This window comes from Lycorma delicatula, chromosome 10 (genome assembly GCF_047948215.1).
Source record: "Lycorma delicatula isolate Av1 chromosome 10, ASM4794821v1, whole genome shotgun sequence".
NCBI classification, from domain to species: Eukaryota; Metazoa; Arthropoda; class Insecta; order Hemiptera; family Fulgoridae; genus Lycorma; species Lycorma delicatula.
This window is the reverse complement of record NC_134464.1, coordinates 1,886,208-1,912,943: the sequence shown is the minus strand read 5'-3', so window position 1 is coordinate 1,912,943 and position 26,736 is coordinate 1,886,208. Positions and strand designations below refer to the sequence as shown.

Sequence of the window (26,736 nt, the reverse complement as noted above, 5' to 3'; positions counted from 1 at the left end):
AATTTTGTTGTTTGCTTGCAAAAATATTATAAATCTTTAACATTTCACACAAATGTAAGGTTTTTAAGTCTAAAAAATTATTTAATAAATTTTAGTTTTGAAATTGTGTTTGATTTTGTCTGTCAATCTATCAATCAGCTGAAACTGGTTTTTCCTAATAAGATAAAATGAATGCTAGAAACTTTAGTACTACAGACTTGTATGAAATATATAGCATGCAAATGTATAAAAATAAAATAACTTGGATACAGATATGCTTTGATGTGATTTAATTAACCACATGTCTCTGGAATGGTCGGACTGAGTCTGTACCAGACTACACATTTACTGATACATTTACACACCAGACTGCTCACAGATGCCTTGACATCATGTCACTGTGCTGCTACTCGTAACCTGGTATTACATAAATAAATAGAACAATCTTGTAAGTAAGAATAATCCAAAAGAACCTTAGCAATAAATTGATAACACTGAAATTTAGCAGAAAGCAGACTTGGCACAACATACATGTTATAGTACTAGTCTAAGCAAAAATATGTAAAACTTATAAATACTAAATTTATGTTTTCAGAACAGGAATTGATCAGAACTGCATGAAAAAATTAACCACATTGTAGGAAGAATTCACCTCAAGGATTTACAATTTCATTCACATAATATGGAACCGGTGCAAGGGCTAAAATGCAGTGATAAATGATCATGCAGATGTGTTGTAAATCATTTGGCATTTTCTGAGAAAACTTATTTGCCAATAAAATGACCCTGTTTTATAAATTACATCACAGTGAGATAACAAAATTATCATTACTGCTCTGATTTGAATCCTTAATAGTTCATAATACAGCTTCTTCATTGCCTTTAAGTGACTGTTGGTGCAATGAACTAGTTTTGGACTCAGTTTCTTGCAGATATTATGACTTTTTCATAAAGTCCATTATTTCTTTGAAGGTGAGAGCGAGTGAGTGGTCATATGACTTGCATTTCGTATTGTTGTTGTTGAAACTATCTCAAATCAGTTCCAGCAAAGTAGAATCTAAGCATCCGTGGTGATCATTCAGTAAATGTTGCCAGACCATATAATTTCCAGAGTAAAAGATGTTAAATACATAACCACTAAGAAACATCAATGAACTCAAGGTCACTGTAACAAAAATATTGTAGCCATATTATGGCTATATAGTTTTTATAGTCCAAGCAATGATATGAAATCTGCCCAACAAATTAGATCACTGTTGGATGAACACTGAAGAATATTTGACAAATGTATTTTTGGGAAACGGTTGAGATTAAATAAGTTATCAAATAATTGATGGATGAAACCATCATAACAAAAATAAAATAAAGTATATTTTTTGATTTTCACAAAATTTATTTAAAAAATGACAGCTATTTCAGTACACAGAATCGTCTTCAGATGTTACAGATGTACAGACTACAAAAGTTTAAAAGTATGATACAAAGAAAAAGATAAATACATAAAACAAAAGAAATAAAATACATTAGAGATAAAGATTAGACATACACAAGATAAAGAGCAACATTAGGGAGTGTACACATGTGTCAGTAATCTATAAATTTAACACTAAATACCAGTTAATTCAGAAAAAGGGCTGCACTTACAATAAGATAAAAATCCCATCCATTTTACATTTATAAGTTTAATAACAGTATACTATTCAGGTCTAATTGATCATTTAAAAGTAATTTTGAATTTTTAAGTTTATTATTTTCCAGTGACTCTAAAAGATTCATAGTGATTTTTAAAAGTTTGTTGTTAACATACTTGTCATGCGTATAATTATTTTAGACATATTTAATAAGTTATCCATATTTGAAGGACTTTTTGGGTATTTTGTTTGTATTTGTATATAATATCTATAATAAAATTAAACGTTCATGTTTTTAAAATTCCAGTTATTTTTTATGAATTAATTTAATTTAATTTTATATTTGAACTCTCAGTTGTGCTTCTATAAATTAAATGTATATATTTTTCTATTCAATAGGAAGCTTTAAGGAGAAGAGAAGCAGCTAGACAGTGGAGGGATCAGCAAATTTCAGAATTGATAGCTTTGCCTAATCGTAATGCACAACAAGAAGAACAATTAAGAGCATTACGTTTAGAAAAAGAATTCCAGAGACGTGCAGCAATGGAAGAAGATGACGATGATGATGAAGATCAAGTAAATTTTTAACTTTCTGAAATATAACTTCTCTAATGTTAGAAATGATTGTCAAAGACATTTGTCTAACCATACACTTTATATGAGCTGTATACAGTTTTATGCATCTTTTATTTTAAATTATTTGAATGAAGACTGTTGTTTTCTCTAGAGTCCCAGTGTAATCGCAGGATTAATCTACTAAATTTTTTTTGTGAAAGAGGTTAAGGTGGACTTTAACATTATCAGTTCCTTGATTCAGTTTCAAAACCATCAATATTTCTAGCCGCATTCTTTTGTTGTAATTAACATCACATCTCATATGGTAGTGGTAATCCATACATGTAACAAACTACATGTAGATTGATTAAAAAAATAATGGATGTAACAGCCTGTAGGGCCTCAATCAATAGAAATTGATTGACATTTTTCCTAAATTATTAAGTTATAGGGTCTTTTTTGGAATGTCCCTGCAGCTTTAAAAACTATTACTAATGCCATAACTGAACATACCACTCACCAGTTAGTTAAGAGGGATATATTCCATTATATCTTATACCATTTGCTCATGTAGATTCACACATTTGTTTCTAGTTCTCCTTGTAAATTTGCATAAATATAAATCTATCATTTCTTTGTTTGTCCCGCATTCTTGATTGTTTCTATGTTTTTGCAGCAGCCCAAGCTGATTTAATCCTTTGAGTATACACACTAGTAATAGGATCAACAAAATTTTCTGAATGAATGACACTACTGTTCATACTGTATTCCAAGGATATTTTGTTGCTTTGTATACCCTCCATCTATCAGATATAATGATTGTGCTGTGTAGAATTGTGGCTGTGATCACCTTTGTAAGTGTTTCAGAGACTGGTATGGCACAGCATACAAGAAATAATACTCTTTTCTCTGCAAACATTCTTGAACACCCATGAGTAGGATAAAATCAACCTCCATTATGTTTTCATATAGAGAAGTACAATTCATTGATCTCTCTCTGACACTTTTTAACATTTATGTGGACAATGTCATTCAGAGATGGCAGCAAAGTATAGACTCATGGATACAACTCGGTCCTTATATAAGACTTAATATCTTATCTTATATAATCATAATATCATAATAATCATAATATTATCTTATCTTATATAAGACATAATAGCTTATGCAGATGATGTCACCGTAATTGAAGAATCTGAGAACATGTTGCAGAAAGGAATGTTCAGACTGTAAAACATCTGCAATGAATACAATTTGAAGATTTCTGCTGGGAAATCAAAGTTTATGGCAAATGTGCAGCGAGTCAAACGTTGAGGTGAATGGGGACATCCTGGAACAAGTATCATACTTTAACTACTTAGGATCAAGTATCTTTTCTAGATAATACTGATGTGACAAATAGGCTGAATAAGTTTACGAATATCTTTGGGACGATTCAGAGAGTGTTGAAACAGAATGAAGAGAGATAATAAGTTAAAGTTTTATAAGATGATGGTGACACCATTGGCGCTGTACAGGAGTGAGACATGGACCCTTTCCAAGAAACAAATAGACCAAGTAACAGCTGCTGAAATGAGGTTTCTAAGAGCAGTCAAGGGATGCGCATTGCATGACAGAATAAGTGAAGATATAAGAAACAAGCTTGGTATATTTAGTCTGGAAGATAAAATGAAGGCGTACAAGAGGAACTGGTGCAGTCATCTAGAACAGATGGAAGATGACATTTTTCCCCGCTTAGCCCGTGATTACAAACCTAGAGGCTGCAGGTGTGTAGGTCGCCGGAGGAGAAGATGGTTTCCAGAACAGGCAGATCTACCTAACCCATGAAGTGCAGAAGAAGAAAGCAATTCATTGATTTTTCTTGTGCATCCAGGCCCACTGATCTTGACCAGGTAATAATTAAGGAATAAGCACAAAACTTCTTGCAAATAACACTTCCAATCTGTGATTGATTCCGTTCCATATCAAATTCATTACGCAGAATTTGGTCATGGTGTATTCCTTATACCAGCGGTAAATAAATAATGTAATCTTATCCGTAACAATAACCTACAATTTTCCATTTATGTATCCCTTAGTAGACCGATTTCCATTCGGCATTTTGTTCTATTGCATGTTCAACAATCAGATTGTGCTCCTAACAATATGACCATTTAATGGTCATTAGAAAACTTCTTTTTCCAAAACAGAATTCTGCATTGCTGAAAGTACTGTACTGCATTCTCTTTCAAGTAAACTTCCTTGGCAAGTTCAAACATGGATGTTGTACTTCTACCACACCTCTACAATAACTAAATGTGAATTAAGAAAAGTTGTCTTAGCTACATAAAAAAAAAAGAAGAATCAATTCAGAATCTACAAGAAGCAATTGCATTTGATATGAACATTTTAAAAGAAGATTTATTTGAATAAGAACACATCACACAAACTATGACCATAATGATATAAGATAAAACTTATATATACGAATTGCAGAGACTTGTCAAAATGACACAAATTGTAATTTCTAAATGTTAATATAAACCAGTATACGTGATGAAATGTACAGATATAATTTAAAGTTGAGAAAATTTGTAGAAAATTGCAAATTCTGGGTTTATTTCTGAAAAATCTTGTTTTTTGATACAAAATTGCAAAATACAAAAAGCAGGCTAAAAGAAAAATAAACAAATTAAAATATTTTAATTTTTTGAAATAATTAGCTAAGTAGGACAAAGAAATATTTACACTATATGGAAAACAAGCTTCAAAATATGGTCAGCAAAGAAATAAAAAACCTATATTTGAAAAAGGAAAACAATGCTGGTATATTCATATGACATCCTTCTTTAGAGGTAACATTAATTTATCATTTGAAAATCAGCAACTTCTATTGGACTAAGAAGTTTGAATGTAGCAAGGTATTCTTAGAGTAAGTGAGAGGAAGCTTGTAATACTTGTTTTCATGTTTATTAACTTAATTCATATTTATTGCATGAACATCAATGTGTAATTTTTTCTCCTCATTTTTTTAAACTGTAGAAAAACTGCCTTTTAATTAATTGCTGCTATAAAAATAATATCTGGAGACCACAGTATTTATTTATTACGTGAAATATGTTGCAAAGTTTAAATTTTTCAGCTATTTCTTATCAGCTCAGCTGTCATTTACTTTGTTCATTTCGATTTAAGTGGATATTAAGTAAGGTATCATTCATCTAATTTTATTAGATGAATAAAATAATTTTATTTAAAAAATAAATTATTTATGCTTTTAAATGAAAATAATTAAAAATAAAATGGTTAATAATAATTTTACTTTTTCTAAATTTAAACCTACGTTCAGTTTTAATAATATAAATAACATGGTTCTTATAAATTACTTTTTTTCCATTAATGCTTTTTTTTGCAGTAAAAAATACGTAACCAAAATACCAAAATAAGAAATTTATAATTCTTTAGTGGTATTATTTTTAATTTGTATTTTTATTAGAAATTTTAGGTAGATGATTTTTTTGTATTTATTTATTCCTACTGCATTTATTTAGGAAACTACTGAGAGAGTACAAGGCTTGTTAAGAGTAGCTCAGACACAGCAGCAGCAGCAGCAACAACAACAACAGCAACAACAACAACAACAACAACAACAACAACAACAGCAGCAGCAGCAGCTCCAACAACAACAACAGCTAACTCAATCACCAGATGATAAAAGAATATCAGGTGGTGGAGTAGGAAGAGGGAATGTTGGAGGTAATGCGCCACCTCGTACTCCACAAGTAAATGGTATTGTGGGTAGAACAACTGTACCTCCTAATGCTGCAATGACTACCACACCATCTGGGTAAATTTATTTCTTATTAAAATACACGAGTCGTACTACCATTTGCTATGAATATTTTTTTGAATGTTTGCAATATTATCAATAAAAACCAAATCATGCAGTGTCTACCAATTTTTATATTAACATAATATTTTTATAGTAGGTATAATATTATATAGCTAAGATATGACTAGTACAAGTGGACAAGGCGAAGTTCATATTCGTGGAGGACAGCAGGACTGTCGTTTTGTTTGGCTATAGACAGATGGAGGTTTAACAACGTACAGTGTGGGCGTAAGTCCTGCTGAACAAAGTGACATGCTTCTCAATCCATTCTAAATAAGAAATGTTGTCTGTTACCTTTTGTTCCAAAAGGTACAGGTTACTGTACCTTTTGGAACTAAGTTATTTCTGAATATGGTAATAACACGATTAAAAATATTAATTTACATTACTGCATTCATAAATGAAATAAATTTAACCTGCAATTAATTATAATAATTTAATTAAGTAAATGTTTTCACTAAAATAGTATCATAGTTTACAACATTATGTTCAAAGCTGAATATAATAATTAAGACATATATGTCATAGAATTGCAACAAGTTGGGTATAGCTTTGAAATAAAAAATAAAATAATATTTTTATATTAATTAACTAAATAATTAAACGATCAATATTACCTTAATACAGTCCTTAACCAGTTTCATCTGCAGTTTCTGTAGAACTATCTTCTGTGATAGGCCACCAACCTTTGATTTCTGAACATGACTCATTTCACTTCCACTGGAATTAATTTCCAATTCATCTTCACTACCTAATGTCTCATCATCGTCCATCCGTATATTAATAATTATGCTTTCAATGGTATCTTCCATTAACGCATCTATTTTCCAGTAAGAATCCACTATCCTGAACTTTCAACACTGATCTTTTCCAGTCTTCTACAGTAATTGACAAAATTTCATATAATGGCTCTCAGTTCTGTTAATGACATGTGGGACATTATGGTCTCAAATTTTTTTTAACTAGATTTAATTGGGTTAAAATCTGGATGGTAAGGTGTCAATGTAAGCACTATAATTCCTTTGTTATTTAGTATTTCATCCAGTTCTTATTGTGGTTCTGGGTGGTGTAGTTTGAAAATTTCTAAAAGCTCTTTTTTTGTTAGATCTGGGTTGTAGTTAATTTTATTTTTTTGGAGCCATTCTTGAATATCTTTTTTCAATAAATTGGATGACGGAGGTTGTTTTTTTTGTTTATTATGGTATGATGTGATATCTATGACTAACATATAATCTGTTAGTAGCCCTGGGATAATTTGCTTTTCAATATACCTCAAAAAATTTTCATTGTTCATTTCTTTATGATAAGCTTCTGTTTTACTCTTGAAATTGTACATTATAAAAGTACCATCTATAAATCCCATATCTCCATCTGCATGTGCCACAATTAAGTGGTCACCGGCATTACTAACAACAAAAACACCTGATTCATCATCACTATGCCAACACTTTTTTACCGTATAATGTGTGTGCAGCCAAGTTTCATCTACGTTTACAACCCGGTCTCTTTTGTTCACAAGTTGCATTTTTTCTCAAATATGTAAGAAAAAAATGCACGTTTTGTGTTTACATCATCTCATTCCCACAAAATCAGTCTATTATTTTTATACTTCCTGAATTGAAAACCCATAGGTTTTATAATTTTCCTTAGTGTTTCCTTGCTAGTGGTAAAATTTAGCTCCTTGTGACAAAAATTGTGTAATTTTCTTATAGTAAGTATTCCCATATAGAATTCAAAATATTTAACCCTTTGAAGACCGCTTAACAATTTTTCATCAGGTTCAGTTTTATACTAAAAAAGACCAGCTGTTGATTTTTCATCAGTCTCATTTTATGTGAAAAATATGATTTGGCGAAATTTTGTCAGTATCAAAATGACGTTTGTACTGATCACGTGTTTGGTTCTCATGGCAGACATGACAGTCCACTTGATAGAGATTACATTTGTTATTGTTTAAAGTCGCACATGATATCACAATTAATATTCGGATGATAAATAAAAATAATTACTATTTTGATCTTAACAACTGTTTATGTTTTTATTTTACATAATATGCGAGTGTTGTTCCTTTGTTATTGTTGAGTTGGTCGTGAAATCATAGTTTGTTCTGAGTGCAAAGGAATGCTTTATTTTATTTCTTTACTTTTTTTACAACACTATTTGTTGATATGTTGCATACTATGTAGATTAGCTGAGAACATTGTGCGTTTATCATTGTTTTTTGTTATTTGTGATGTACGGATTGTTATTTTATATTTATTTCATCTTACTGTTTTGTTTTCTTTTTTCCGGCAATATTTATTAGCGAGTTGCTATTATACTCAAAATGAGCGGTGTATTTCAAACACCGAGTGAAAATTATAGGGAACTTAGGTATGTTCAGTCTGATAGTGGTATGTACTGACGGTTCTAAAAAACGTTAATTTTACAAATCTGACAAAAATTTATCAATTTCTTGCCAAAAATCATGAAATTTTCAGGTTTATCACAAAACAAGGCAACAATTCTAAAAATTATGATTCCCACAATAAAATGGTTTTTTGATTTTGATTTAAGTGACATGAAAATACATTTTCTTTGGGGTTCTTAATCTTTAGAAATATTTTTTAATAAGGTATGACCACAAAAACATTCCTAGTTGATAGTGCATTGGCTTTCCTAAAATTTAAAAAAAACTGCTAAAAATATTGGTAATAAAGAATTTTATAAATTTTTTTAGCACCAGCTTACAAATAATCACTGTAAAACACTACAGTTTTTTTACCAACAATAATGTAAGCATGCAATTTTTTTAATTATCTCCAAAAAAGGTCTGGTTCTCAAAGGGTTAAGAAATTCTTTTCTAATAACATATCTGTCGAAATAATTTATTATGAGGAGTATATTATCATTACTTAAACTAAAACATTTGATGTAAGACATTTATAGTTTATTTTCTTGTATATACTTTTTTAATACGATATATTTTCATCATCCTTGTGTTTTAAAGGACATTGACAAAGAAAACAATTGCCCTGTAAGATAAAATTCATTATTTATACAAAAATAGCTGTAATTAAGCAGAAGAAAAACTGATGTTTTATTATTAAACGTTGAAATGAAAATGACCTCAATTAATCCATTAATATAAAATAAAGCCTAGTAAATAATATAATGTTATGTAACATTTTCATGATTATATATGTGCGCATGATATGCGATACACACAGACAATGATATTTAAAATAGCAATCTAATCTCACGGCATAAGTCGTAATTGCTTTACTAGTAACACTGGAACATGACTGTACACAGCAGTAGTTCATAAACTCTTCAAATATGCACCTCTCCTTGTCAGCTAGTAAGAGGTCTGCTAATGTTTACTGCAGTCATACAATGATGTTCTCATAATAAAATAAAATTCAGTGATGTCACACTTCCATTGTATAATAACAAGGAGTTAGATATGACTTACACATCGGTTTGCTTGGCATTTCTCCCGCCACCACCCCATTCAGTTACCCTAAAGCGTATAAGACCAAATGTCTGTGCCACAAACGGCAACTAAGCCTCGAAAAGTTTAACGACTAGTATCTTAACATAGCTCCTAGAGTTTACCTAACAGCGTGAGCGGACTAAGCATGGTGCCATACATCATAGGCTTACGTGTCCCAATTGCTCACTTGTCATATATTTATTAACATGGGTAGGCGCACCCTATGTGACATTCATAAATTAAAATTCATTTCATTGAGACAGCAATTTGTTGCCACGTCTAGGTCACTGAATTCCAGCAAGTACCTGTCCACCGTATTAAAGTGCTTGGATCCTTAATTGGCTGGTGGTCAGCCATATATATCTCTAGGTTAGCTTCCCGCAGCAGCACGGTAGGAGCCTTTTACCTTAGGTAAACAACTGATGTCGGTTGAACGACGCAACTGCATCAAGGAACTCCCACACTGTCCGACAATGCGGCTTTTGCCACATTTACTCACTGTTTCTGAGTGGCCAATTTTCCCCTTGACCTCTAAGTTCCAGGGTGGCCCGGTCTCTGGCCCCCCCAAGAGTAGGGCTATCAAACATCAGGTTTGATAGCCCTACTCATTTGACTGGACCTCCACCCAGACGCTTAGCTCATCAGCTGCCAGGCGGAACCGAAACAGATATCAGTTTACATTAACACGGTTGGTGAGCACCCAGGCACCCGTTGCCCTTAAAAATGAGCTCGAGGCATGCCATCCCCCAGAACCTGTATAAACTTATACAAGGATCTTTCCTTAGTTGTGGTGTCTTCCATCGCGAGGCTCTGCAGTCTCTTCTACAGGCAGGAGATGGGCAACTGAATGAAATTTAGATGCAGTGCCTTGTGATCACTGTACCTCTCTAGTACTGGCCCGTCTCGAAACTGCATCTCAAATACTTCGGCCTCCCACCCTCTTCCCAATCTCCATATGGCTGCCCAAACTTTCACCACTACATCGACTGGGAGAGCCTTTCCCAACATGGTGGTAAACAATCTCGTAGGAGTTTGTTTTAAAAACACCAGTGCATACAATTAAGGCTCTGTGCTAGGCACTCCTTAAATTTTGAAGAAGTGCTCTATCTATATCCAACCTATGCGCCCAAACGGGTGCTGTTTATGAGGTCATGCTTTCAAAAAAACTTTGGTAAACCGTGTACATTTGACAGCCCGACAACCCATATTCTTTCCGAGTAATCCTCCTAAGTTTGTGATTCACTGAGACGGTGTCCACCGCTAGTTGCCTAATGTGGTTGCTAAACAGTAACTTTTCATCAAACAAAGTACCTAGGTACTTTCGAACCCTAACTCGGCTGATTACTCAGCCTTTATATTAATTATGGGGTTTACAACTGTACGATAATTTGTCTGCACCTTGAGAAGTATAAACTTCATCTTGGGCACAGAAATTTTTAAATGTCCATCTAGCCCTCTGCAGTTGACAAGGCTGCCTATATCTGATCTTCTAGCTGTGGTCGTGAATTACCATCAACTAACAGGAGACAGTCATCGACAAAAGCCTGGGCCTTGATCCCTTTTGGAAATATCAATCCCAGAAATCCGTCGAATACCAGCTAATACAGCAGGGGACCGAGAACAGAACCCTGTGGGCTTCCTCTGGTAACAGATTTTTCCACAACTAGGTTTGCATTCTTAAACAGAACTGTACGGTTAGACAAATAATCACGTACCACGGCCTGCAGGGCTAGGAGAACATTGTGGCATTCCAACTCATAGAGGACAGAATTCCAACACAAGGAAGGAAATGCTGCCTCTATGTCTATAACAATTACCAAAACATATTTACAGTCAACACTTTCCACCTTAGCAAGAGCATTTAAGATGCAATCCTCGGTGCCAACCCCTTTCGTGAAGTCATACTGGCCTTGATTTAGAAAACAGTTCACCTCAATGCTTTCCCAGAGCCATTCCACAACCGGCCTCTCAAGCAACTTGCCGATTACCGGCAAGAGGTTGATGAAGTCAAGAAGCAGCCCCAGCTTAGGCACCCCGAGAACAGCCTGCCAAGTGACTCCCTTATGACAGGTAGCAGATGGTAGAATATATCCGGGTCAAGTTGGTCAATCCCCAGTGTCTTTTTCAGTGCCATTCGAGAAACCACTCGGTCTGTATAGACGGGATCCACAACCCGTACACCAGGGAAGGTCATAGCCCCCACCCAAACGCCAACCTCTTCTTCACCCTCCAAAGCATCTGGAAACAGAATATTGCGGGAACGCCGGGTAAGTTGCCACAGATATTAAAGTGTGGTCTCGAACACCAAACCCGCATCAAACACTGGACAGCACGTGCAATGGCTTTGGCCGGTAGCATGATTTTGTGAGATGCCACGGGTTGTGCTGCAACTCGCACATGAAGTCTTGCCGTAACTTGAGTCTGACTTCCTTGATGGCATGAAGATACTCATTACGGACTCGCCGGTAGAGTCGCAGACGCTCAACATGCATGTCATCAATGATAATCCCCGTTAGGAGGCGACACTGGTATCTTCTCCTAGCGGATCTATCTCTTGCACCCAGCACGCTAAGGTCAGAGAATCACCACTTTTTCCCGGGTTTCTGCCTGCGTTTAACAGATGTTTCACAGAAGCAGAGGTCATGATGGCTCCAGGCTCTCTCCAATCAACGGACTTGCCACTACCTAAGGGCCCGTCCATTGGCCGCGGCCGCCGTACGACCTTATCGCAGCTTGTCTTGATGGCCCGGCCAAATTGTTCAGCCATCAATTCCACATCCTCCATGCGCCATTCCAACCCCTGAAAGGCAGCTGCGCACTCGCGCCGCAGCCTGTCCTGATTTAGGCGAATGTATCGGAGGTTCCGGAGCCCTTAGGTTGTAGCTAACTCCTGAATCTGGAGTTCTTAGACCGCCTCCGTAAACGATCTCATATGTTATAAGACTGTGATCGCTCACACTAGCCTCGAGCCAGACAGTCCAACTACTTGTACTTCGCAGCAAGTCGCCCATCACCAAAGTGACGTCGGTGTAACTTTCCCGCAGTTCGGAAGAGAAAGTTGGTAGTTCTGCGTCGTTAATCAAGTAGAGGTTCCTGGCTTCAATGAACAGTTCGAGACCAGCGCCTCTAGGGTCAGTGAGTGGAGAACCCCGGGCGGGAGACTTAACTTTAGCGTCCAGAGCAACCAACACTCTGTTTCCCGGGAGACCGTCCAGACTCCTGCCCAACTTAGCCAGCAAGTCATCGATACTTCTTCCAGGCTGGAAGTATCCCGACACTAGTATGATATCGAGCGTACCCCTCGTGATTCGCACGACGGTGAATTGCTCATCAGACCAATGGGGCATCCAGAATACATTCAACGAATCTGAGCCAACCACGACCGCGGAGAGCGGCCGTCCCCCACGAGAAATGAATAACATCCACTACCCGGAAACCGATCATCTACCCTCGACCGCGTACGGCTCCTGTACCAAGAGGATCTCGAGATTGTACTCCTCACATAGCCTGATAGTTTCATTGTGGCCGCCTGGGAATGATGCAAGTTTAACTGCCCCAGGCGCAAGCATTCGACATGGTGGAGTCCATCCCCCAAAGGCTTCCCCCCAATTCAGGCATCGCCATAAATTGTATTTTATGCAGCTCTCGCCCGAGCAATCTCATACGTCCTACCCTGCCTACCCGCGACCCGGTGTTCAGCATCGTAGTCTTTCACCAAGGTATAGGCAGCGCACTTGGCAGGGCAATTGGCTGCCCTGTGCTCCGGAAGAGCACAAGTGACCACACATTTCCGACTGCAGCGGAAAGAGGTATGACCAAAACCCTAACACTTGAAGAATCGGGCGACTTCTATACGGCCGACAACCCCACATGAGGTCCACCGACCACCAAGACCTGCTGGAACTTAGGCGAGGTCTCTAAAACCCAGTAACTCTTTGGGGCTTCCGTCCTCCCCTGTTGCCGAACCACCTTGGTTTCCCTAAGGAACTTCTCGACGGCCATATCCAAGATAGGATTTTGATCGTGCACGGTCCTGAGGATTTCGGGCTCCTCTTCCCTTGTCGCCCTTGGCATACCATATACCAAAATCTGCGGCCTTCGCTCGGCCAGCAACTGAGCCTTCAGCTCGTTCTTCTGCAGAACGTCGGCCTCTAGCAGCTGCTTCGCCTGCCGCTCACTAACAACTTGCAAGATCACCCATGTTCCCTTGTTTTCGTAACCCGAGAGACTGAATCCTTTTTCTCCTCGGGTCCAGAACCTTTTTAAGGGTTAGCTCTGCCGCTACCAACAAAGCCCCGGAACTAGGTTTACGCGGGACCACCTTCACAGTGGCCCATTTAATTTTGGCCGCCGACGCCTGAACTGGCGGCAGTGCACCAACCCACTTAGGCGCATGCGCGGCAGCAACTGAGGTGAAAGAGGCAGGCTTCTTAGTCTTCTCTTCCACCCACTTAATAGATTTCTGGAGTTCACCCGGAGCTTCAGCCGTCACGAGTTTGAAACCCCGAACAACATTCACAACCTGGTCGACCTTCCCTGACAGTCGCGAAATGACTGAGTCCAAGGTTGGTGCCTTGGAGCACCTTGCATTTTAATGCCAGACCCGCAACTATCAAACTACACTCACTTAAAAAGGTGTCAACCATTTCCTGAAACTACAGTGCAATCCGCGACTCTTTCTTTGAGGAGACTTTGGTCCATTTAGACCACATCTCCTCGATACAGTCAGATCAGGAGCTCACCTGCCTCACAGCAGGCTTTACCTCGGGGACCTTCCGCACCGGGCCGATCTCCACATCATCAGATTTTGCTTTCCTCAACTGCGTGGGGAGTCGCCCTTCAGCCTTGGCTTGTCGCCTACTCCCTGCATAGTTTTGACTGCAGCCTTCTCGCACAGCTCATGGCAAAGGTGTCAGCAAGATTTTTAGTGCAATCCACCAGTGCACGTGGGCGCAGTACTGCCCTTGTGGAGACCTTCTTCTCAGAGGACCATGGTCTCAGTGGAGACCTTCCGAGTGACCTTCTCAGCAAGAAGAGGTCACTGGCAACCAGGTCCTTGGCTACGCCAACAAGGTACTCCAAGCAATCTCCCCCGGATTGCTCCATAGTGTCTCAAAGAGAACAAAAACACTGAATGTACCACCAGGCATTATAGTAACAGTCTGAAAGATCCTATCACCTAGATGCAAGACAAGTTGAACGTCCAAGCAAGGCCACTTGTTCTCACATAGCCCTGCTCCAAAGTCAAAAGGTAAAAGCTCCTTGAGCAGACCGCTGGCAAGGTCAGGACAAAATCGCTTCCCAAACCTGCCAGAGGATCGTAAAGATTATTGGCCTACGAACCTAAGAATGGGGATGTGATGCAATAACAAAGGAAATGTTCTTGCCAGAAATCGTAACCGGTAATGCCAATGCAAGTTTGAAGTATGGGGCCAGAGGCCGAGAAGCAATAATATGACTTACTCATATTAATAATATATGTATTAATGTATTAAACTCTGTTTGAAAGGGGTACTCTGATATTGTTGGAAAAACTGATAAATAATATTGAAAAAATTATATAAGTAAGAAAAATTAGTCTCTTTCAAGCCATGGTAGGGAGTACAAATTGCTTTTTTTTCTTTTGATCTGATTTCTAAGGGTCATGTTTACACAGTCTTCTTTATTTCCCAAAAACTCTTCATCCTTTTCCTCATCTTTTTTTCATCTCATCACTCCATTTACAGTTTTCCTACTTCTCCTACTTTTCTGGAAATTCAGAATTATCTATCCTTTTTCTGAAAGTTTATGTGTTCAGACTGTGATATTCAAAGATGATGATTTAATTAAAAACCTAATAAAAATCAATCTAATGGTTGGCAGTAATGACAGTAGAACAAAGGAAAATACAGAGGTTTTGCAAAAGGACAGTAAAATTTATGTGTAATAAATTTCAAAATTTTTACTAAACAGTTTAGTAAACTAGCGAATCATAAATAAATATATTTTAATATAATTATACAATTTAGTAACGTGATTTTAGAAAAATAACTAATATTAAATATATATATGTATATATTTGTTGGGTTTTAATGTTTCTATGTTATTGTTTTTAATGTTGTATATTTCATCTGCTTATAGGCCTGGAGCTGAAGAGAAAGAACGATTAAGAAGACTTAAGGATCTCAAAATGAAGCAGGCTGAGATGGAAGCTGAAGGCAGGCTAAAAAGAAGAGTTAGTATAAGTTTAATTATTTATTTTGCATTTTTCATTTATACCCAAATTATCATAATTTTTGTTTGAAATCTGTGTTAATTTTATTTTCTTGCAAGATTTTCTAGGTTAGATAACTAAGTTTAAATACCATTTTCAGTTACTTTTCCACTGGTTTATCTGGGTTTTTATTGGTTCAGTGTAGTTTTATTTTAACATGTGTCCCTTCTGCTAGATTTTTGTTCATACATTTTTTAATTAGAAAAGGAATAAAAACAAGATAAATATAGCATAGACAAATGTAAACTGATGTAACAGAAACGACCCCAGTAGTTATCCTAAGTTATCCGATAGAGAAATGAATTCAAATTTAAATAAATTTTTGTATATATTTGGATCATGTCAATGAGACCCACATTTTTGTGAAAGAAGAAAAGGTAAAGTGAAGCTTTGAGATCTGGGTTTAGAGATTATTAGAAAAAATTTATTAATAAATAAATAAAGATGTTAGGATAAGAAAATAATAATGTTTGATATAGTTGATAGAAAAAAAAGCAACTACTGTAGTTGTATTATAATGTGGAGATGAGCTTTGGTTAAAATAATTTGTAGGATCAGTTTTAGTAGATAAAAGAAAACAGTTAAAAAAATGATTTATAAAAAAAATTATAGGAAATAATGAAATAGAGTAAAATGAGAAATAGTAAATCTCAGTAGTCTGCATTAAAGCAAAACACCATCAGTTGATAATGTTTTTTGTGTAAACGTTCTATAATATTGTATGTTTATTTTCAATGCATTTAGAAATGTTACTTTCATGTATTGCTAATTTTTTGGGTGGTTCAGTAACCTTTTAGTCTGATCATGAACATTTTACGTTAAATTAATTTGTAATTATGTTTCTTTCATTTATTTACTTTGAATGTGATTTTTTTTAGGAAGATGAAATTAGGCAAAATAATGCAAGGCAACAGCAAGTTCTAATGAACCAAGCGAATGCGAATGCAAATTCAAATCAGCGGCCGACACGTTTTGATAATCTTATTATAAATTCACCATCACCCAGTATACCATCACCTGGCAATACACCGAACGGTTATGGTAGTCCTGCTCAACAAAGATTGGACAATTTACTCGGACAAAATTTACCACCTCAGCCTCCTGAAAGAGGTTCATCTTATGCTATAATGTCACAATCACAGTTAGGTATGTATGTTTAAAATAGTTATAATTATTTAAGAATTATTGTTTTTACAATTTGGTTCAGTGATTTAAAAAAAATTGATTTTTATCAATTTTCTCTTAATTACATGATTTTAATTTTATGAACATCACTAAGTCTAATGGAGATTTCCTGAATAAATATACTGAAACTTCATTTGAACTTTTAATACTTTTTATTTCTATTTTGTTAATTATTGTATTTTCTATATGTCACCTCTTCTCTTTATATAACATTAGTAAACAATGAGTATAATAATTGATTTTGTTAGGTCTATTGTATAATATGCAAAGACTGCATGCAACATCGGTTGGCTATGTCCATGTATGAAACTAATTTTTAAAATCATTGAATGAAATCTAAAATTGTGATTTATTTTAATAAAAGAATATTTTTTTATTTTATTTAATTTTATTATACTTAATCAGATGATTTATATTAAGCACACTTTTTATCTAACCAAATATAATTTTCTTATTCTCAAAGTAAATGCTCTGAAGCTTTGTTAACCTCTGACATTTTACAAAATAGTGGTTCCTAGACAGAATAATAACTATCCTTACAACCTAATAATTTCACAAAATGTGAAACAGTACTACTTTGAGGAACTGAAGGATGTGATATAAGGATTAAATACAGTTAAAGTTAATTGGTTCCGTAGATCATACAAGGTAAAAAGTGAAAAGTATATTGGGTGTAATTTCCATTTGGATAATTACATGTTGCTTCAACACGTAGAGTTCCAACGTTCAAATCCTAGTAAAAGCAGTTACTTTTATACAGATTTGAATACTAGATCGTGGATACCAGTGTTCTTTGGTGGTTGGGTTTCATTAACCATACTTCTCAGAAATGGTTAACCTGAGACTGTACAAGACTGCACTTCATTTACACTCATATGTATCATCCTCATTCATACTCTGAAGTAATACCTGATGGTGATTCCTGGAGGCTAAACAGAAAAAAAATTACATGTTGGTTCATTATTGATTAATTGGTCTGTGCCTTTAAAAAGATGGTAATAACAGAAATCTTCACATTATTGCTGTCTTAAAATGTGTACAGTAAATAGAATCATTAATTTTCTTTAATAACTTTTCTTTATTTACATAACGTTAAAATTTTAAAAAGTAATTTCTCATTAGCTGTGGTATGTACAATTTTTGAATAAATTTACTGATAGTTTTTATTGAAACTTTTTGCAGTAGTTTGTTCAGTATATAATCAAGTTGGATTGTTTTTTTTTTCTGTAGTTCTGTTTATGTTTTATTGTATTATATTACAATATTACATATTATTTATTAATACAGTGTGTTCACAAAGTCACACAGTCCTTAAATAAAACAAACTATCTTTATTTAATGACAAGAGTAATTTAATTATATGATACAGGATACTAAGTGGACTGAATTTTTAATTTTTTTCGACATCATGCCACAGTAAATGATCAAAATGTTTGTCTTGAGCATTGATGTAGGTGTCAACTTGTTTCTTCATGTTCAGTGTGATTTTGTTTTTCCTAAGAGTTGCTGCTTTGATGTTAAAGATGTTGATTTTCTTTCAGCTCATCCAAAAGATGCAGGTTGTTATTGAAAACAGTATCTTTCAGGTGATGACCCCATAAATTAGAATGTGGTGGTGAGAAGTCCAAGAGGGTGTGAAATCCATAGTCCATAAGAAATAACATGGTCGTCAAAAAATTCAGTAAACTCCATAGCTGCAGTTAGGCTTGTAGCACCATCTGAGCTGTAATTAGCAGTTTTGCAGTACTATGAAATATGTAATAATTTATGAATAAAGCCCTGCAGTTAGTTTTTCTATGGAAAAATATAACTGACAACTCTTCATCACCAAATTGTGCAGCGAATACCAACTTTTTGAGAACGCAATGAACTTTCATGATAAATGTGAGGATTCTCAGAACTCCGTATGCTATTGTTTTGGCTGTTAATTCATCCAGAAAGATGAGACTATGGTTCATCAGCATCATTAACATTGTCTGAAACACGTACATTACCACGAATGAGACATTTGAACCACCTACAGTACTGAAGTTGTTAGTTAAGATCAGGCTCTTTAAGTTGTTACATCAGTCTAATTTGATATAAATGAGTTTAGTTTATTTGTTGTAGCCTTTTGAACAACTCTGACCTAAAATTCAGTCTATTGAGAAAGTTTTCTGAGTGAATTTTCTGAAGAATGTAAAAGCGATTGATGAATGTAAACTGTCCTCATGTAACACTGATTTAAGACCACTACATTTATGATCCTGTTTCATGAAATGTAGATACTAATAGAAAAATTGTCAATTTAATACTACACTATCAGGAAAATTAAATGTATAATATTCTGAAATTTAGAAAAAGACTGAGTGATTAAATACTGTTTTTTTTGAAAGCTCAAAAGCCTTACTAACCTTATTGTAAAGGATTTTTTCTTTGATTATGAAACTGAATAAACATCCAAAAAATCGAATATTCTATTTTAAAAGCAATGTCTTCATTCATGCGACCATTTTTTTTTCTGTACATTATTTCAGTCTCCCAAATTTGTTCTTTACTTCACACACATTTCTCTTGTGATTTCCAGTCTTTATGATACACTGCAAGTATTCTCTTTCTTTTATATTTTTCAAGAAAAAAGGCACTGTATATCAGACCGGGGAATCTGTAGGTCATTTCATATCACCAAACTGAGAGATCAAGCATTTCATTTTGAACTGCCATGCTTTGCCTTGCGGTTGAGCATAGTGCCATCCTGTTGGAACCAAATATTGTCAGTCATAGTCCAAGTTGTCATTGAAAGAAAATCTTGTTCAACTTGACTTATCATTCATCAGCAGCATTGGTCAATGATTTACTCTGCTTAAAAAAAATGCTGATAATGCTGCCTACTCCAGCAGATACCAAACTGTATCTGTTTGGATACAGTAGTCGTTTGTAAAAATTTCTTAGATTTGAGTTTGAAAAAGAAAATCTGTTTATAAGCTCTGAGGCTCGACAGTGTCTCATCAGATATCAATGTTATATCTAGTAGCAATTGATTTTTCTGGATTATTTGAAAAAAACAATGGCTGTCTGGATATTTTTAAGAAATAAAGAAAAAATGAATATAATTTAATTTATTTTGACTGATTAGTTATTTAACAGTTTGAATTTGTAGTAGTAAAAAGCAGGGTTGTAAATGAAGAATATAACAAAGATTTTGATTGATAAATTTAAGATGGATGAATATCTTCTTACTGAATTAGTGCAACATATTTTTTAACATGTTCAGTGTTTTAATTTTCAAAGGCTCACTCTTTTATTGCTTCACATATTGTTCTACTTTCTGCTACAGAATAATGTTTAGAGTTGTAACTGATTCTCTACCTCAGCCTCCAAAGTTTGTTGAAATGATTACTGAATTTATACTACACTTTTATATCGCTGCAAGTACACAGTGTTAAAAATATCAACCTATTATTCTATATATTCAATCCAAAACATATTCTAACAATATTAAAAAACCTAACCTAATTTTCTCGTTAAAAACTAGTGTTGCTGAGTTCAAAATAGATAATTTCCGTAGTCTCATCCTGGATGTGTTCATTGTACATTGGGATACTGTGTGATTTTTATGCTACATAAATAATTGTCTTATTCAACATTATTAAATTTCTGTTAATTTTTTTTATTCTTTTTTAATTTCAGGTACATTAAGAAGCCCTGTTTCTACAAGTCAGACAAATATAAATAATAGTAATAATAATAGTGTTAATAATATTAATAATGGTATTAGCAACAGTACTAGTAGCATATCATCTAGTGGTGGCCAAATTACTCCTAATAACAATAATAGCAGTAATAATATTAATAACAATAATAGTAATTCAAATATTAATTCCTCTGGTGCAACAGTACCAAGCGGGGGTGGTACTGCTAAAAGAGTGTCATTTCAAGATGCTACACCGACTCCACCATCTCCTCCTGTTTCTACTATACCACCATTAGAAAATATTAGAGAAGATCCTAATGTAAGTAAATATTTTTGTTCTAAAAATTATGTTTAGTTATATAACTTTTTTTTTGGTTCTAAACCTGTGGCTAACTTGATTTTTGATATCAATGAAGGTCTGTCTCCCAGACCTTCAATTTTTATTCTTAGAGTTGCTGCATTTTAAGCAGATTTCAATAAGGAATATGGATCCACGATTATTAATAGTGTTTATGTTGTTATCTGTCTCAAGAATCATTCATCAAAAGACTAAATTGTACATCGATGATCAAACGTGTAAAATGTTGTTTATTTTAATGCTGTATGGATGGATACTTCTTGAACACACCATAGGCATACAATTGGAAGATCCTTTCATTCTATATTGCTGGAAAATTGGTGTGAAAAAGATCTTGTATAATTTTTAGGTAGATTTCATTAGAAAGCTACCTATTGTAATGGGTACCATGATTTGACTTCCAGAAAATATTGACATATCTTCACGTTTCACATCCCCCAGACCCCGAAACTACCGTCAGTTCAAAAGTTTATATATACATTTATATCTATATATTTCATGTTCTTGTGCACACGATAACTGCTGTAATTTTACAATAATCATTTTCAAATTGATACGTAAAATATAACGACCCAAAAGCTCGGTTGAGTTTGTTAATGGGCAAAATCGGATATGGGGGTGGAAATGGGGGCTTTTTCGACAAAACAAAACATTGCTATAACTTTCTATTTTAAAAAGAATATCAAATTTGTTTAAAGTTTCTACTATTCTTTGGATAAGGCCTAAAAGTTGTCTAAGAAAAGTTTTTTGATATTACCAATCATTGGCCCAGGGGGTGGAAAAAATTGGGTTTCGAAGACAAAAAAATTGTACCTCCCTTAATAGGCACAGTATCGAATCAGTTTAAAGTGATCGTAGTGTTCATTAGACAGCTTTTGCTGGAAAAATCTTTTCGGTTATTGACTAAATTGTTGAAAATTTCCTACATTTTACCTGACGCCAGGAAAATGGAAAGAAATGGAGCAGAATTTTGGACGTGTCAGTTTTAGTTATGATTCTAAATCTTCTCCTGAATTAATTATTAAAAAAAAAGGAAAGATTGCTCAGTCCATTTGGTTGCACGGAGAGCATATGATCTCTGCAGTGTAATATTCTTCTGTTAAATTTTCTGCCCTTACCCTGGTTGCTATTCTATTCTTTCAGCAGGTATATATGAAAGAGTTTCCTAATGGCAATTTGTTATGTTGCATAACAAAGCCAAACCCGATCATTTACATATCATATATTCTTTATTCCTTTTATGTTATTTATAGTTCTTTCTTCAATAATTCATTTTTACTACCAGAAAATCTTCATGATTACAGAAATAAAAATATTTTACTAATTGTTACAAGTATTTTAAAAATATTTTTTGTTTATATATATAAATGTGAACATTATGGTTTCATTTCAGATTCTTTTTTTTTTTTCAATTTTTTCGCTTATTTCATTCTTTCTGATTGTTTTTCTTTTCTTTCTTGTATCCACTTTTATCGTCTTTTTTGGAAAAATATTTTTTCCAGAATTCTTTCATGTTTTTGATAATTTTTCTCTATCTTCTACAAGTACTTTTTTCTTTTTAATCCTATGAGATTTTTATAAACCATTTTAGTTACACTTTTTCATTTGCAAAGTTATTGAATCTTTTTTATAATCTATTATTATTCATTCTACAAAGATGGCTGTAAAATTAAAGTCTTTTCCTTTTAATTGTATTTGAGAATTTTTTAGTTTATTCATTAGGTTGAATTTTGTTGCCTTCTGCGGGTTTTAGGTGGGAAGATTTTCTGCAAAATTCTTTTTTCATACTTTTTCTACTGAACTTTTATTATGGAAAGATAAGCATTCAGATGTTATCATGAAATTCTATCGTGTTAATTTTATATTTCTGGATAAGCATTTTTTGTTAAAAACGTTTTTGGTTAGTGCATAGGCTTTATTTAGTTTTATTATTTTTTTCTTTTAGAGCTTTCTTTTCTATCTCATTTTGTTCTATTATTTCATGAAGTATTTGAATCTATTGACTTTTTCTATTTTATTAGTCTTATTGATCGTTTTTTTTTAAATTTTATATATATGTTTGTTTTACTCATATATATGAGTAAAACTTATATAATTTGTTTTTTTTTTTAACGTCTTCATGAATGTAGGAAGTCACAATGAATTTTTTTTTATTCTAGCATTTCATTGATGAGGCTGAAACATTATTAGCCTCTCCTATAACTCCAGACACTCCTTGTTTTACTGGTACAACTCCTGGTGTAATTGGTGCACAAGAAGTTTACAAGTAAGTAGTTGATCCTTTTTTTTATCTTTTTGTGATGTCTAACAATTTAATATTACATTAATCTTAATTATTATTTAGATGAAATTTGAAAAAAAATATTGTTTGAATAGATTTGTTCAATCATGGAAGCATATGTTATTTCTTCTTATTTAATTATTTTGTTATAAATTACTTCTTCTTAACTGTTACTTTTACATTAAGAACACATGGCTTGTTTGTTAGTCAAAAAATTGTATCTTTTAAATTAACATAAACTTAATATGAATATTGAAGGTAAATTATTTGTATAATTTGTCCAGGCTCCAGTACATCGAGAAGAAGGATTCACACATCGAATAAACTTTAAAATTAAATAACTTATAAGGAATATATTGTACATAATTTATTATTACAAATACATTATTATATAACAGTTAATTGAAGTAAAAGAAAACAAAATAATCATTCATTTTACCAAAAATAAAATATTTGATTTTCACAAAAAATTTATTTAAAAAAACCACAATAGCTGTGTTTCGGTACACAGTACCTTTCTCAGTTGTAACAAACAGAATACCTGTGTACTGTAACAGCTGTTACTGTAATATGTAATATGGATTTTTATCAAGTAAAAACTTCATCCATCTATCATTCATTTAGTTGAAGATTTTTAGAATAAAACTAAACAGCAGTGTTTAATTTTTAATAATTTTTTTTTTTAATTTCTGTTAATTATCATTGTTGACGAAAAATTCAATTCATTATTTTAAACGTATAAAATTTTATACAAAGGTGAATATTTGCAGGTTGATGGGATTTAAACTTTGTAAATAAAAAAATTTTAGTCATCTTTTTTTATGAAAAGAATGTGGAATAACTAAAATAATATATACAATAAATAACTATTATATGCAATATTGTTACAAATTCTGTATTACATACAAAATAAAGATAATTTTTTCCTTTTTTTATTTAATTTAAGCTATTAAAACTACACATTGTCTGTAATAGTATTTTTGACCAATTTGTGGAGCAATTAATGTTCTTTAATTAAATAATTAACCTTAGAAAACAATTCTACACCCTTAACAATTTTTCTTTTTATAGTAATATACTGTAACCAAAATGAAGGACTACATTCTAATCAACAGTAAAGAGAATACAAAATTAGTAAAATCTTTATATTTGAAAAATATTTAGTAGGCCTTTTATTAAACCCCAAAGTCCTGAATAAAAATATACTGGTCCTGAAAAAATAGATAAAATTTTTATCTGAAAATTTTCATACCCAAATTTTAATGCATTCATTATCCGGGTTTTGAAGAAACATCTGAAGATAGATGGGGTTGACTGAAAATGCTCTCCACCCTAGCCTCCAAAAGGTCCAGAACTAATCCACTTGTTTTTTTTTTTTTTGGTTAGTTATTAAAAAACATTGGTTACTCACAAAAACTGTGTGACCTGAAACAAATCACTTAATGGAAAGAATTAAGGGAGCAATTTAAACCACAATGAAAGATTAATTACATTGTGTGTGGGGAGAAACAGAAGATCCTTTAGTCCTTATTTGCAGAGCGATGAAGGGCATGCATATTGAAATTGTTTCATTATTTAAAAAAATATGAGATGGAAAAATTGGCAAATAAAACAATAATACCTCGTATTTTTGTTTTTATTTAATAAAACCCTACCATTCTTTTACTGTGATCTTGTATTTATAATTAGAATTATACATCAGTGCTAACCCATTAAAATTCCACAATAAAAGCAACTTTGTTTACAAAAGAGAATCTCTATTTGGTAAACATCATTTTAACATAGAAACTTTGCGAGGCAACAGAAAAAGCTATTAAATTTTTTGAATGATAATCATAGCTAATTTTCCTAAAATACTATTTTTTTTTTTATAGGGATCCTCGTCAGCGTAGATTACAAGAACAACATCAAAAACTTATTGCAAACAAAGTTGGTACTGTACCAGAAAAACTAAGTTTTAAAGAAAAAATGAAAATGTTTGCCATGGAAACTGGTGAAGATGGTACTCCACGTGATAAAGTGAAAATATCACGTGCACAACGTGATATAGATAATATAGGTACGCCTCCTGGACCTGGGACCACTAATATTAATAATACTAACAATAATAATAATAATAATGCAAGTAACAATTAGAAAAATAATGTAATTTTTTTTAAATTTTGTTTTTATCTTATATAATTATATGTAAACAAAATTTATTTCAGTTTTTATTAATTAAAACAAAATTAATAACCAAAGATGAAATATTAATTTTTTTTTTAAATTTTACACTATAATTAATAATTTTAAAAAAGCTGTTATGTATAAATGTGCACATCTTATCACTTTTTTATAGGTAGCTTAAATACCTTTAATTTGTTATTTATTTACTAAAATTTAACCCTTGAGTTAGTTATTATAATAATTGTACTTTGTTTATTGCAGTAAGTGTAATGGATGAGTGTTTTGTAGATAAAAGTTTTAGTAAAGGTTTGAAATTAATTGATTATACTTCAATTTGAAAACTATTTACTTGTTTTTTAATAAGTACATAATTAAGAAATGTTATGAACATTTTATTTTTGTTGTTTTAAAATTTTGTTCTGATAAAATAAATCATTCCAAATAAATCATTGTTTCTTGGTTTTGTTAGCATTTATCTTAATATTGATTCAAAAGGATAAACTTGCCTTATTAAAATTTTTGCCAGAAGTTACATTCGTTTCTTAACTTGTATATATTTTAACTTTTATACTCATTGATATATTTATTATTCATTGTATTTTCTATTTTCCATATTTAATGGAATCTTTAATTTGATGGCCAGATTATTTTTCTTAGTTCCTTAACCGTTAACTCTTTCTGCAATAGATCTTTAGAGACCTAACAAATAATAAATCAGTCTGTCTCACACTTCCTTTCTCATTTTTAAACTGTAAGCTGAAAAAACCTGAACGAATGAAATTTCTATTTGAAAGTAGATTAAAGTTTTCATTTGGTTTTTACCATCCTCTCAAGGGTTAATACACATTCCATGAAAAACTGAGATAATTATAATTACTGAACTGAATTTTTAATGATTAATATGTACAATTTTATGATAATAAATTTATATTTCTTTAATGAAAAATATTTTATAAAAGTATATATATATAATATAATTAATTTTATTATAAAAACCACCAAATATAGTCAATAAATGTTAAGAACACTTACCCAGTGGTAACAACACACTCACGCTCATGCTCACACACACACACACACACACACACACACACACACACACATATATATATGTAAAGGGTGGAACAGAGGAAATGCATGTTATTCACTACTGAATAACTTCAGTTGTTTTAATTATAGAAAAAATTTGTTTACATTAAATAATAATACTTTTATTGAATTTTTGAAATCAACATACCCTTAATTAGGTTCAGAAAATAATGTCAGTAAGATGACATCCTTCTTTTCAGACACAAATTCACAGCCTCTCCTC

At 33.0% G+C, this 26,736-nt stretch overlaps 1 protein-coding gene across 3 annotated transcripts in view; it reads left to right on the top strand.

The window, feature by feature from the left end:
* cno (adherens junction formation factor afadin) overlaps positions 1-25,621 on the top strand; it is a 650,000-nt gene extending 624,379 nt beyond the window's left edge. For all 3 annotated transcript variants that reach the window (XM_075376810.1, XM_075376809.1, XM_075376812.1), the window contains 7 exons: positions 2,010-2,186; positions 5,693-5,988; positions 15,629-15,722; positions 16,640-16,907; positions 20,616-20,938; positions 23,137-23,243; positions 25,133-25,621. In XM_075376810.1, coding sequence (XP_075232925.1) covers positions 2,010-2,186; positions 5,693-5,988; positions 15,629-15,722; positions 16,640-16,907; positions 20,616-20,938; positions 23,137-23,243; positions 25,133-25,394 — 1,527 coding nt within the window. In that variant the 3' untranslated portion in view covers positions 25,395-25,621. The remainder of the gene's footprint in view (positions 1-2,009; positions 2,187-5,692; positions 5,989-15,628; positions 15,723-16,639; positions 16,908-20,615; positions 20,939-23,136; positions 23,244-25,132) is intronic.
* Positions 25,622-26,736: the final 1,115 nt, after the last annotated feature.